The following is an 11,623-nucleotide window of genomic DNA, read 5'->3' as shown; positions in this document are numbered from 1 at the left end:
GGTGGTGGTGGTGACGGTGTATAGCGGATACATAATGTTTTTTTAATGTGTATTACTTTGCACGCGCGTGTGTGTGTGTGTGTGTGCGTTCGTTCGTTTTTTTCATTTTTGTTTTTAAGTGAACACCGCCAAGGACACAGTGTAGAGTGAGGAAGGGTGTAGGGTGAAGAAGGGTGAGGGTGAAGAAAGGTGAGGGTGTAGGGTGAGGGTGTTTATGACTAAGAGTGTCCATTACGGCACTAATGACGAGACACTTGTTGGCACTCCCCGGCATGTGTGTGTGGGGGGGGGGGGCGGCGTCCCTGGAGGAGGAGAAGGAGGCGTGCTAGGGTTGCGTCTGGTCCTGGCATGGCACCGCTTGGATGAAGTAGGTGTAGCTGAGTGCCATTGTATCCTATGTGATGTTACCGTGCTGGGGAGATGGCACTGGCACTATGAAAAAGGTGTAGGGTGTTGTGCTGATCAAATGAGTGCTTCCTCGTTAGTTTCCTTCGTTAAACATAAAGTACCAGCGTTTTTTATTATTATTATTATTATTATTATTATTATTATTATTATTATTATTATTATCCATCCCAACTCGACCTGAACTAATACACAATTTCCTTCTCTGTTTCAGTGGGTAGAGGAAAGCTTCACCCAGTTCGAGAATGGCATCAACTGGCGGTCGTATGTAGTGTGTGACGTGGCCTATAACAACGTCAACAACTGGCTGTGGACCCCCTTCATCGAGCGAGGACCTGCCAACCGCATGTACATAGAGGTCAAGTTCTCCATGAGGGACTGTTCTCTCTTCCCTGGCACTGCCCTGTCATGTAAGTTACTACTGTATAAGGTTGATGTTGGCACTGTCACCCCCCCCCCTCTACTGTGACTGCCATCATTGTTATTCTTACACTGTTATTGGTATTGCTGCCATTGTCATTATTGTCACTGTTATCGTCATCATGCAATAGTTACTGTCGATGAGTAAGTTTGTCCAGAATGAAATCTTGCCTCTCCCTCACTACCACTTCCATTCTCCGTCACCACACCACCATTAACAACACCACTATTTTCTCCCTCACCACCAATACCCTCCCTCACCACTTTCACCACCATTACTCTCCTTCACCACCATTACTTTCCTTCATCATCATCACCTCTCCCCCTCACCACTACCTCCTCCACCACCAGGCAAGGAGACCTTCTCACTCCTGTACTACGAGTTCGACGCCGCCACGAAGGAGCCGCCCTTCTGGGAGCCAGAGAGCTACAAGCTGATAGACCGCATCGCCGCTGACGAAGGCCGCTTCACCAACTCCGCCGACATCATCATCAATGCTGAGATCAGGTCCATCCCTGTGACCAAGAAGGGCGTCTACTTTGCCTTCAGGGACCAGGGCGCCTGCATCTCCCTCTTGGCCATCAAGGTAAGGGCTGTGGGTGACTTCTTCAGGGTGATTAGGGGTTAGGTAGGGTGTTAGGGACTATCTTAGTAAGGGTGATGAAAGGTTCTTTGTTAGGTAAGGTGTCTTGGGGTCTCTATCAGGGTGATTTATGGTTCTAGGTTAGGTTAGGTTAGGTTAGGTTAGGTTAGGTTAGGGGGTCATTCCTCTTCCTCCTTTTCCGTTAGATAGATTTTTTTTTTCAGTAAAATCGTCAAACAGGTTCGCAGTTGGTTCCCTCTCCTCCTTCCCCTCCGTGACCCTCCCCCCCTCCCCTGCTACTGAATGCCTCTTCCCTCCCCTTAAGGAAAAAAAAAATATATAATAATTACCGGGAATATTAAGTAGCCGAAAGCAGCCATTTTAGTTATTGTCGTTGTCTTCTAATTACGTCATTATTACGGGGTTATCCATCATTATCCCATCATTATTACGGGGTTATCCATCATTATCCACCATTATTTTGTATTATGAAAATGTATCCATCATCCATTCATCATCATCACCTCTTCGGATGATTTTTTTTTCTCTGCATCTATTATACGTAGATCTATCATCCTAAAGCATGAATTATATGATAAGTTAATTGTCACTAATTGTGTATAATGTGGATAATTAATTGTGCGAAGAGGATAGTTGTGCCTGGGAATAATAAATGAAGGCGGGCGTTTAGTTGTTATCTGGTAGCCTGTGTTTGAGGTAGACGGGTACAGGTGAGGGTAAATTACAGTCAGTAGTTTGTGTTACAGGTACAGTTTGAGGGTACAGTCAGGTTTCAGGTTACAATCAAGGTAATTTGGTCCATATAATAACTCAGAATTATTGACTCATAACTACGATAAAGTGTTGCTCTGTATTAAGTGTCTCCCCGTTAATTAATTACTTTCTCCTCCCGCAGGTGTACTATATAACATGTCCGGAGATCACCAAGGCCTTCACGCACTTCCCCACCACGCCCACGGGGTCGGAGGTAACGAGTATCGAGCAGGCGACGGGCGTGTGTGTGGCCCACGCCCGCGAGGAGAGCCCCACCTCATTCCTGTGTACGGGAGATGGCCAATGGTCCCTCCTTAGTGGCCGGTGTGACTGTCTCCCAGGGTACCAGGCCAACATCGAGAAACAGAGCTGTGACGGTAAGTTCCCACCACTGTTTTTTGGGGGTTTCTTTTTGATCTGACGTCGTCCTACCGTGGATTCGACGTCTCTTGGTATGGCTTTGACGTTTCCTTGCCTTGCCTTGCCTTGCCTTGTCTTCTTGTCGTGTGTTTGACATCCCTTGACGGGGTTTAACAGCCCCTCCTCTACCCTGTCGTATACATAGGTTTGACATGTCTCAGTATAGTTTGACGTCCACCTCCTCTCTTGGGTTTGACGTCCTTTGGCGTGTTTTGACGTCCTCCTTTGCCGTAAGTTTGACGTCTCTTCTGCACCATCACCACCTTAACCTCCACCACCTTTTCCACCATCTCTTCCTCCTCCGGCTCGGGATCTGTGAAGAATTTTCGCGGCTCATCATTCATCATTTATTTTGTCAGGTGATCATAAATTAAATTTATTCTCCAGTGTGGTAATGACCGCCATGCTAAACGCTCCCCTGACCCGGGTTGTGAGAGGGGGAGGGGAGAGAGGGGAGGGGAGGGGTGAGAGGGGAGCCGAGGTTGCATTTTTCAGGGCGGGGAGATCAGGTCAGGGCAAATTCAGCACAGCACAGGGAGTGGGATGGAGAGCAGAAAAGATCGTGTTGTTTTAAAGCCTAGCACAGGTAGTGGGGTCATGAACACAGAAGGGGTCACTGGTAATGGTGGTAGGGATTGGAATGGTAGTAGGAATGGGGGTTAGTTGTGGTTGTGGAGATAATGGTGAGGAATGGGGTTAGTGGTGATGGGGAAGGTAACGTGTGTGGTTTTGATGGTGGGGATGGTGATAAAAAGGTTGGTGAGAATGATAGTAGTATATATGGTAATGGTAGGAATGGTAATAATGATGGTGGGGTTAGTGGTAATAGTAGGTGTAGTAGCAGTGGTGGTGATAGTGATAGGGGTGATGATTGGGGTAGTAGCAGTGGTGTTGCAGTGATGGGGTAGCAGTGGGAGTGTCTGGGCCCTGGGAGTTACTGATCACCCATCACACATAATGGTCCCAGTTTATACACCTCACCACTCACCCTGTGCTGTGCCTGCTGTTACATCTCCCCTCAGCAGACTCTCTGACCTTTACTCGAGCAGATCTTACCTTTGAGAAAGAGGAGGAGAAAGAGAACTAGGAGGAGAAGGAGAAGAATAAGAGCTCTACCATAACAAGGAGGAGGACCAGGAAGAGGAGGGGGAGGAGGGCTCTACCATGACAAGGAGGAGGGAGGAGGAGTGTGAGTGAGGAATACTACACACTATGAGAGAGGAGGACACGCCCTCATGAATGATGTCTCAGCAGCGTGTTGACAAGCCAGCAGTGGAGTAGTGAGCTGGTTGTTTGTGTGAATTTCATCGGTTCATTGACTACCGAGATACAGGAGGAATAATGTAAGGAGGGGGGAAGGGGAAAGGGGGGGAAGGGAGTCATTGAGGAGGTGAGTGGCTGTCGACTGAATTATGTCAGGGAGGGTCAGAGAGAGAGAGAAAGAGAGATGGTTTTGTGGAAGGAGACGAGTGGTAGTGAAATTCTTTGCGTTTATGTGGTGGTGATGGTGGTAGTAGTAGTGGTGGTGGTGACGGTGGTAGTAGTGGTGGTGGTGGTGGTGGTGATGGTGGTAGTGGTGGGATAATAAGAGAAGACTGGAAGAGATGTGTAGGTGGGTTGACGGTACATGAAGGTGGGTGGTGGGTACAAGGAGGTGGGTAGTGGGTGCAGGAAGGTGGGTTGAGGCGTGATGAGCTGAGATCTACGTGTGTGTTGTGGTGTCGTCTGTGTGTGTTGTGTTTGTACAGCTTCTCGTTATGGACACAAGGTGATTAAGACTCTTAGGGCTTTGGTTTAACACTTATAGCATGATGGTTTCATTATTTAAGGTCGATGGTTTAATTAAGGGTGATGGTTTTTATTTAAGGTCGTGGGTTTAATTATGGGTGATGGTTTTTATTTAAGGTCGTGGGTTTAATTATGGGTGATGGTTTTTATTTAAGGTCGTGGGTTTAGTTAAGGATATTGGTTTAATTAGCATCGGGAATATTAACTCTTGGAGGTTGATAGCTTAAACCATCGCCCTCAAAGGTTTAATAAGCCAAAAGAAAAACCAAATCAAGAGCAGTTAGAGCGCCTCGGTGCTTCATGGCTGATTGTCCGGGTATATATAGTGAATATTAATACTTACTTACATACCCAGGTTGTTGGTTGTGCTTGTGTGCGTGGATGGATGGGCGCAGGTGTATGGGGGGGAGGGTCACCTGTCGGGGGATGAGCGAAGGGGCACACCTGTGATTAAGGAAGGAGGAGGGGGGATTTACCTGTAGTTATGATGGGGAAGACTTTACTTGGGGTAGTGACGGGGAGAGGGGGGTGAGGGCAGGGGGAGAACGGCATGAGGAAGCCAGGGGGAAGGGGTACAGGGTCAAGGGGAGGTGAGACGGGCGGGGAGGAGTCTAATGGGATGGTCTCCTCCCTGGTGCTTGGGGAAACAACCCTCGGCCACATTGCACCTCACTTGACCTCCTCCCTCGGTCTCCATCCTAACTGGGGTGGCACTGGAGACGTAGGAGACCATGGCAGCCGGCGGTGGATACTCTGGGGGAGGGAGGGAGGGAGTGGGAGCGTGTGTTGGGAGCGAGCGTGGCAGTTTGGCCCATTACCATAACAATAGCCACCCTGCCCTCCTGTACCCTCCACCTGGCCATGACTTCGACCCCGCGTCCGTACTCCACCTCACCTGATAAATTAACTCATTGACTCTAATCGATCACCTTAATAAACACCTTCTCTAAAATTATATCGAAATGGACATAGAAATTTGTTATTAATTAGTTAAAGTCATTAGAATAATTTATGTGAATTATCTGGAGTGGATTAGTCATCTTAGGACGTTAATAATGAAGAGATCAGTTAATATTCTCAACCATCTGTCGAGTTAATGTATAATCCTGTTTTTTAGTGTATCGGTGTTGTTTTAGAAGTTTGTTATAAGAGTTAGAATATTGACAAATAGCTTAATTATGTGAAGGGAGCATCTGGTGTAAGATAACGGGTTGGTGGGTGGTGACGGTAGCCCAAGTCGCGGCCATCTGTGGGGTTACGGACGTGTGCTTGTTGCTGGTCCTGCCGGCGGGTCCGCTAGAGGGCCGATGTGCCGGTCATTAATGTCCGGTGTTGCGTTGCTTGCTTGCCACGTACAATGTTGCTCGCATGCCACGTACAGTGTTGCTCTCTTACTTTCCACGTACGGTGTTGTTTATTTTGTTTACTCGCTACGTACAGTGTTGCTTGCGGCCATGTAAGGTGTTTCTTTCTTGCTATGTACAGTGCGTTCTTTCTTGCTTGCCACGTACGGTGTTATTTGCTCGCCACGTACAAGCGTATCACTTATTGTGTCTCAGCACGTACACACCTGTCTGCTACATAACACACATTCACCTGCCCGCCTTTCTGACATGACTTATGGATGTTCTTAACGTGTGAGGGATTTTATTTCCAAGCTCGAGACAATAAACAGAATTTTATCACCCGTGTACTAGTCCTCCACCCCACTCACCCCCTCACACCCCCACCCTCTCACCCCCTCACACCTCACCCCTCACACCCCCCACCCTCACACCCTCACCCTCACACCCCCCACCCCTCACACCCTACCCTCTCACCCCTCACACCCCCACCCACCCTCACACACCTCACCCCCACACCCCTCACCCACACATCCCCACCATACACACCCTCACCACACACACACTCCCTCACCCCCACGTCCCTCACCCCCCCTCACCCTACACACACCACCACACACCCTGCCCCCTCACACCCCACCCCCACACACCCCCCCCCTCACACCCCACCCCCACACACCCTCACCCCCACACACCCTCACCCCACACGTCCTCTACCCCTCATCCTACACACCCCACCCTCCACACCCTCACCCTCACACACCCCTCACTCCACACCCCTCACCTCACACACCCCTCACTCCACCCCCCTCACCCCACACACTTCCCCCTCCACCCTCCACACCACACACCCTCACAAGACACGCTTCAATTAGTTCAGGAGATGCATAGTCAAAAACTCATTCAATTCCAGCCTCAGTGTTACAACCTCTCTGGCTATTTAATTTACTAAGACGTCCTAAAGTATTAAGTAATTTGTAATGTTGATAAGTTATGGTTAAGTAATTTGTGTTATAAGTAAGTCGTATTTTAGTAATTTGTATTGTAAGTCATAATATTTCTTGTTGCTCATTTAAAACAGTAAGATATTGTAAGTATAATGTGAAAGTCGTGTAAGTATCTAAGTATTAAGTAAATCGTATAAGTATCTAAGCATTAAGTAATTTGTAAGTAAGTCATATTTCCTCGTAAGTACTTGGCGCACACAGAGATAAAAGGACCGAGGACTCCGTGGAAGAGTTACGTCTGTACACGGGATAAAAGAACACAGAGGCGCGTTATTGGAACAAATCGGAACGTGGGATCATTGTAATCAACCAGTGGACGTATTTATGAAGCCATGAGAACACCTATCTTACCTCCCGAGTCACACACACACACACACACTCTCTCTCTCTCTGTTCTACTGTTCATTGTTCTCCACATTAAAGCGGTTCTTTCAATGTTATTTTTGAAGAGGAATTCAAGTGTTTCTCAAGTATTAGACTGTGAAATATTTCTCACGTAATGTTGCAGCAGGACTCGAGTTGTTTCTCAGTGATTCAGAGACAGATCTAAGAGTACATGTAATCAAGTTCTCAGAGTACATGTATATTTGGACTCTCTACGCTAGACTGCAAGTAATTTAGACATTGGACTCTCTCATTTACACTCCAAGTAATTTAGACAGGTAGACAGGTGGTCGGTGGAGAGGAAGAGTGGAGTACGGATACCTCCCCCTCTCTTCCTGCCTCCCACTCTGCCACCCTCCCTCTCTTCCTGCCTCCCACTCTGCCACCCTCCCTCTCTGCCTGCCTGCCTCTCTACCTGCCTTCCTGCCTGCCTGCCTCTCTACCTGCCTGCCTGCCTTCTGTCTACCTGCCTCCCCCTCTGCCTCGCTGCCTGCCTCCTTTACCCTCCCCTCTCTGCCTGCCTCCCCCTCTCTGCCTCCGCTCCTCTTCTACCTGCCTTCCTCCTGCCTGCCTGCCTGCCTCTACCTGCCTGCCTGCTCTTCTGTCTACCTGCCTCCCTCCCTCCCTCTCACCTGCCTCCTCCCTCTCTCTGCCTCCCTCCCTCTCTGCCTTCTGCCTGCCTAGTTGGTAGTGATATTATCATGGCTTCAGCTTCACTTTCTTTCATTAAAGGTGTCGGCAGCCAACCTGTTATCAGGGCGGTGGTGGTGGGGAGTCTTGTGTTGTGCTGTGTTGGTGATGGGGAGAGGGGGTGATTAAGAGGAGGGGGGTGGAGATGGTGAGGGGTGAGGATGATGAGGGTGAGGAGGGGTGATGGTGAGGAGGGGGTGATGGTGAGGATGGGGTGATGGAGAGGAGGGGTGATGGTGAGGAGGGGGTGATGGTGGTTGGAGGTGGGGGTTATGTTGTGGAGGGGTGGTGGGGAAGAGGAAGTCGTTGTGTGTTGTGGAGGAGGGGGGAGAGGAGGAGTGTCAATTGTGTTGCGTTATTGTAGTGGAACTCAGCAACATTTTACGTGATAACTCAATACAAGCACCTTTTAATTCCCCCCACCCTTCCTCCTCCTCCTCCCTTCAGTCTCTCCCTTATGTTCCTCCCCCCTTCCTCCCTTCCTCCAATGAATCTGTAGGACATCCACGTAATCCTACAAGCTATTAACTCCTATGACTGCTGTATTGTTTAACGTTGTTCCTGTAATCTAATCCCTTCCTCCTGTAATCCACTGTGTTCCGGACTGTAATCCCGTAAGTTTACCTCTAGTGAATCCATGTCTCCTTGTAATCCTTTATGTACCCTCTGTAATCCGGCGCTATTGTCGTGTGTGTGTGTGTGTGTGTGTGTGTGAGACCCAACCTACTGTACAATACCTGGGGTTAAAAAAAGTCTCTAAAAGGATTAATCTAGCGAGAAAAAAAAACATACATTGAATTATTTTTACGCTCAATGATAGCACTTACCGCTGTACTTGTAATCCTGATGTCAACAAAACGAAATTGATACTCATAAGGTCAAGTGTGTTGTCTATCCTGTACTGTAGTCTTCGTAATGGTCCTAGTGAATTGTTATAGCCAAATTCTCCTACAGTCAACGATACAAAAAAAAAGTGAAGCGTATTGCGTATCTGAGTTCTTGAGCGTTAGTGGCTATTTTTGCTATTTTTTTCCGTGTCATGTTGTTTATATTTTTGACAGGTGGAGTGTTAAGGACTTTCGCTCGTTAACGCGACTCAACACGAGGGAGTGTTTGTTTTGATTCAAGAGGCTGAAGTTGTGTCAGCACTTGCCGTAACATACTCGCTGACTTATATTCGCCGTCACACACACAATCGCCGTCACACACACTCGCTGTCACACTGTATCACACACTCGCTGTCCTCAACGAAAGGTGATTTGTATACAGATAGTTGTGTGTGTGTGTGTGTGTGTGTGTGTGTGTGGTCGTATAAGTGAGTGTAGGGTGAGTGAGTGAGTGTAGGGTGAGTGAGTGGGTGTAGGGTGAGTGAGTGAGTGTAGGGTGAGTGAGTGAGTGTAGGGGTGTAGTAGGGTGTAAGGGTTATGACACGCCTCACTCACACGACACCGTCAAGTACACCATTACACCAGCCTGACTCTGTGAAAATTGTTTCCAATTAATTTCGGCACCAAAAGTGTGAGCTAAGTACACGGGGAGGTGCTCATTGTGGGCGGTTGGGCGTGATGAATGACCTCTTGGCTTTTGTGTTGGGTGGAGTTAAGTGCGGGCGAGGTGTGAAGTGTAGGGCGACGAGTAGAAGGGGCGGGATGGGTGAGGAGAGGGCGTGGGGGGGGGGAGGAAAAGAAGGAGGGAGGCATGGAAGAAAAGGAGGAAGGAAGGAGGACATGGGTAAGGGCGAGTGTGAGGGCGAGGGTAAAGGCGACTCGGACGTGGGTGATGCGAGTTGCAGGCGTGAGAGATGTAAGGCGTGGGCGGTGTGAGGTCGCGGGCGTGGGGACCTGCACGCCACGTGGTCATTTGCATAAAGCGGACGTAAATAATTAAGATGAGCCGGGCGTTAAATCGCACTGAGGAGAAGGTGCGTGCCGCCTGCCCTGCTTACCCCTCCTTCTTGCCCCTTTCTTGTCCACTCTCCCTACCCCTACTCTTCCTCCTTGCCCTGTTCTTCCTCCCTTCCTCATTGCCCCTTCTCCTTGCCCTTCTCTTGTCCACTCTTCTTACCCCTACTCTTCCTCCTTGCCCCGTTCTTGTCTCTCCTTCTTGCCCCCGTTCTTGCCCGCTCCTCACTGCTCTTCCTCCGTATTCCCATTGCTTGCCTTCTCTTCCTTGCCCTTTCATTGTCTCTTCTTTGCTCCTTCTGCTTTTTCTCTCCTCGATGTCTCTCTTCCTTGTTTCTCTTACTATCAACTTCTCCTTTGTTCCTTCTCATTGCCCTTTCCCTGTGTGTTCCCTCTTCTTTACCCCTTTCTTCTTTTACCTCTTCCTTGCCTCTTCTTCCCTCTCCTGTTTGCCTCCTTTCTTGCCTCACCTATATGCTCTTCCTCCTTACCTGCTGCTCTGTGTGTGTGTTGGTGTGTGCGCGCGCGTGCGGCAGTGGATCATATATATATATATATATATATATATATATATATATATATATATATATATATATATATATATATATATATATATATATATATATATATATATATATTGTTAATGAATATGATGTATTTCTTTGTGTATGAACCTCTGTCTTGCGTGGCAGTGAGAAGTGATACCACCCTCAGTGTCAAGACCTGACTGAACTGTGCTCCAAGCTTTGTCAATAAATTTGTTAAACTAAAATATTATGAGCTTGTCTCCTCTCCCTCCCCCGCTATGCTCACCTCTCATATGTCCTCCTCCTAACATCTATTGCCTGGCGTTAAACTATCGCCTGGCCCTAAACTATCGCGTGGCCCTAAACTATCGCCTGGCCCTAAACTACCGTCTGGTCCTAAACTCTTATCTTACCCTGATCTATCGTCTGGTCTAATTTATCGCCCGGGTCTCATCTATCGTCCTGACTTGACCCGTCATTCCATATCCCAAGACGCTTTTTCTCCCAAGAGCTGAGAATGTAGAGGTTGTATCACTGTCTCGTGCAGAGGGGCGTTGAGGGGGAGAGAATGTGTGCACGTCATCTTTGAATGTCTACGTGTGTGTGTGTGTGTGTGTGTGTCCCGTCATTGGGAGGCAGATCAGGACCCCACGGCTGCCCACACTATACATAAATGGTAGGATCTCACGTAGGTCCTTCACCGGGGGGCCAACAGCAGCTTCACAGGACGTGTGTTGGCAGGACCACACAGGGAACACATTCGCCAGTGCCTCCATGACAGTGCCACATTCTCCCCGTGCCACACAGAGATCTTAATAAGGTCCTTCAGAATGCCATAAGATCAGTGCCACAGCTTGAGAATAGATAATACCCAGAGTGCTACACAGGCACCAACAGGGTTCGTCTGAGTGCCTTATAGTCAGAGTGCCACAGTGCCTCATTGTTTAGTGCCACAGGTGATGCCTTTCCCATGTTAATTCGCAGCTTAATGTTTACCGATAAAGCCAGAATGTACTTGTGTTATACTGCGGGGGAGGAGGAGTAGGACATGGATTCAGTGTATTAGAACAGGAAGAAGAACTAGTTGAAGGGAGCGAGACAAAGAGGGGGACCTGGCTGAAGGGTGCTAGACAGGGAGATGATGGACTTAACTATGGGGAGTGAGGGAGTTAAGGACCCGAGGTAGAGGGAGGGAGGAAGGGAGGAAGGGAAGGAAGGGAGGGAGGGAGGGAGGGAGATGGGTGGGTGAGGAACGGGTGGGCAGGTGGAGGAATGCTGAGCGACTGCAATAACGTGGTGTTGTGTCAGAGACAAATGGAGGGAGACCCTAGCGGCAGGTCCCCGGTCCTCTGGTAGCTCGCCCTTGATTTTTATGACACA

The 11,623-nt window shown here is 48.7% G+C and overlaps 1 protein-coding gene across 9 annotated transcripts in view; it reads left to right on the top strand.

Annotated features, from left to right (window-relative positions):
* Positions 1 to 624: 624 nt before the first annotated feature.
* The window catches only part of LOC121858914 (ephrin type-A receptor 4-A-like), a 49,279-nt gene continuing 38,280 nt past the window's right edge, over positions 625 to 11,623 (top strand). For all 9 annotated transcript variants that reach the window (XM_042355576.1, XM_042355569.1, XM_042355575.1 and 6 more), the window contains exons 1-3: positions 625 to 815; positions 1,177 to 1,412; positions 2,326 to 2,560. In XM_042355576.1, coding sequence (XP_042211510.1) covers positions 752 to 815; positions 1,177 to 1,412; positions 2,326 to 2,560 — 535 coding nt within the window. In that variant the 5' untranslated portion in view covers positions 625 to 751. The remainder of the gene's footprint in view (positions 816 to 1,176; positions 1,413 to 2,325; positions 2,561 to 11,623) is intronic.

This window comes from Homarus americanus, unplaced genomic scaffold, assembly GCF_018991925.1.
Source record: "Homarus americanus isolate GMGI-L3 unplaced genomic scaffold, GMGI_Hamer_2.0 scaffold44693, whole genome shotgun sequence".
NCBI lineage: Eukaryota > Metazoa > Arthropoda > Malacostraca > Decapoda > Nephropidae > Homarus > Homarus americanus.
Note: the sequence above shows the minus strand (reverse complement) of the source record. Positions and strands in the feature narration are given on the sequence as shown.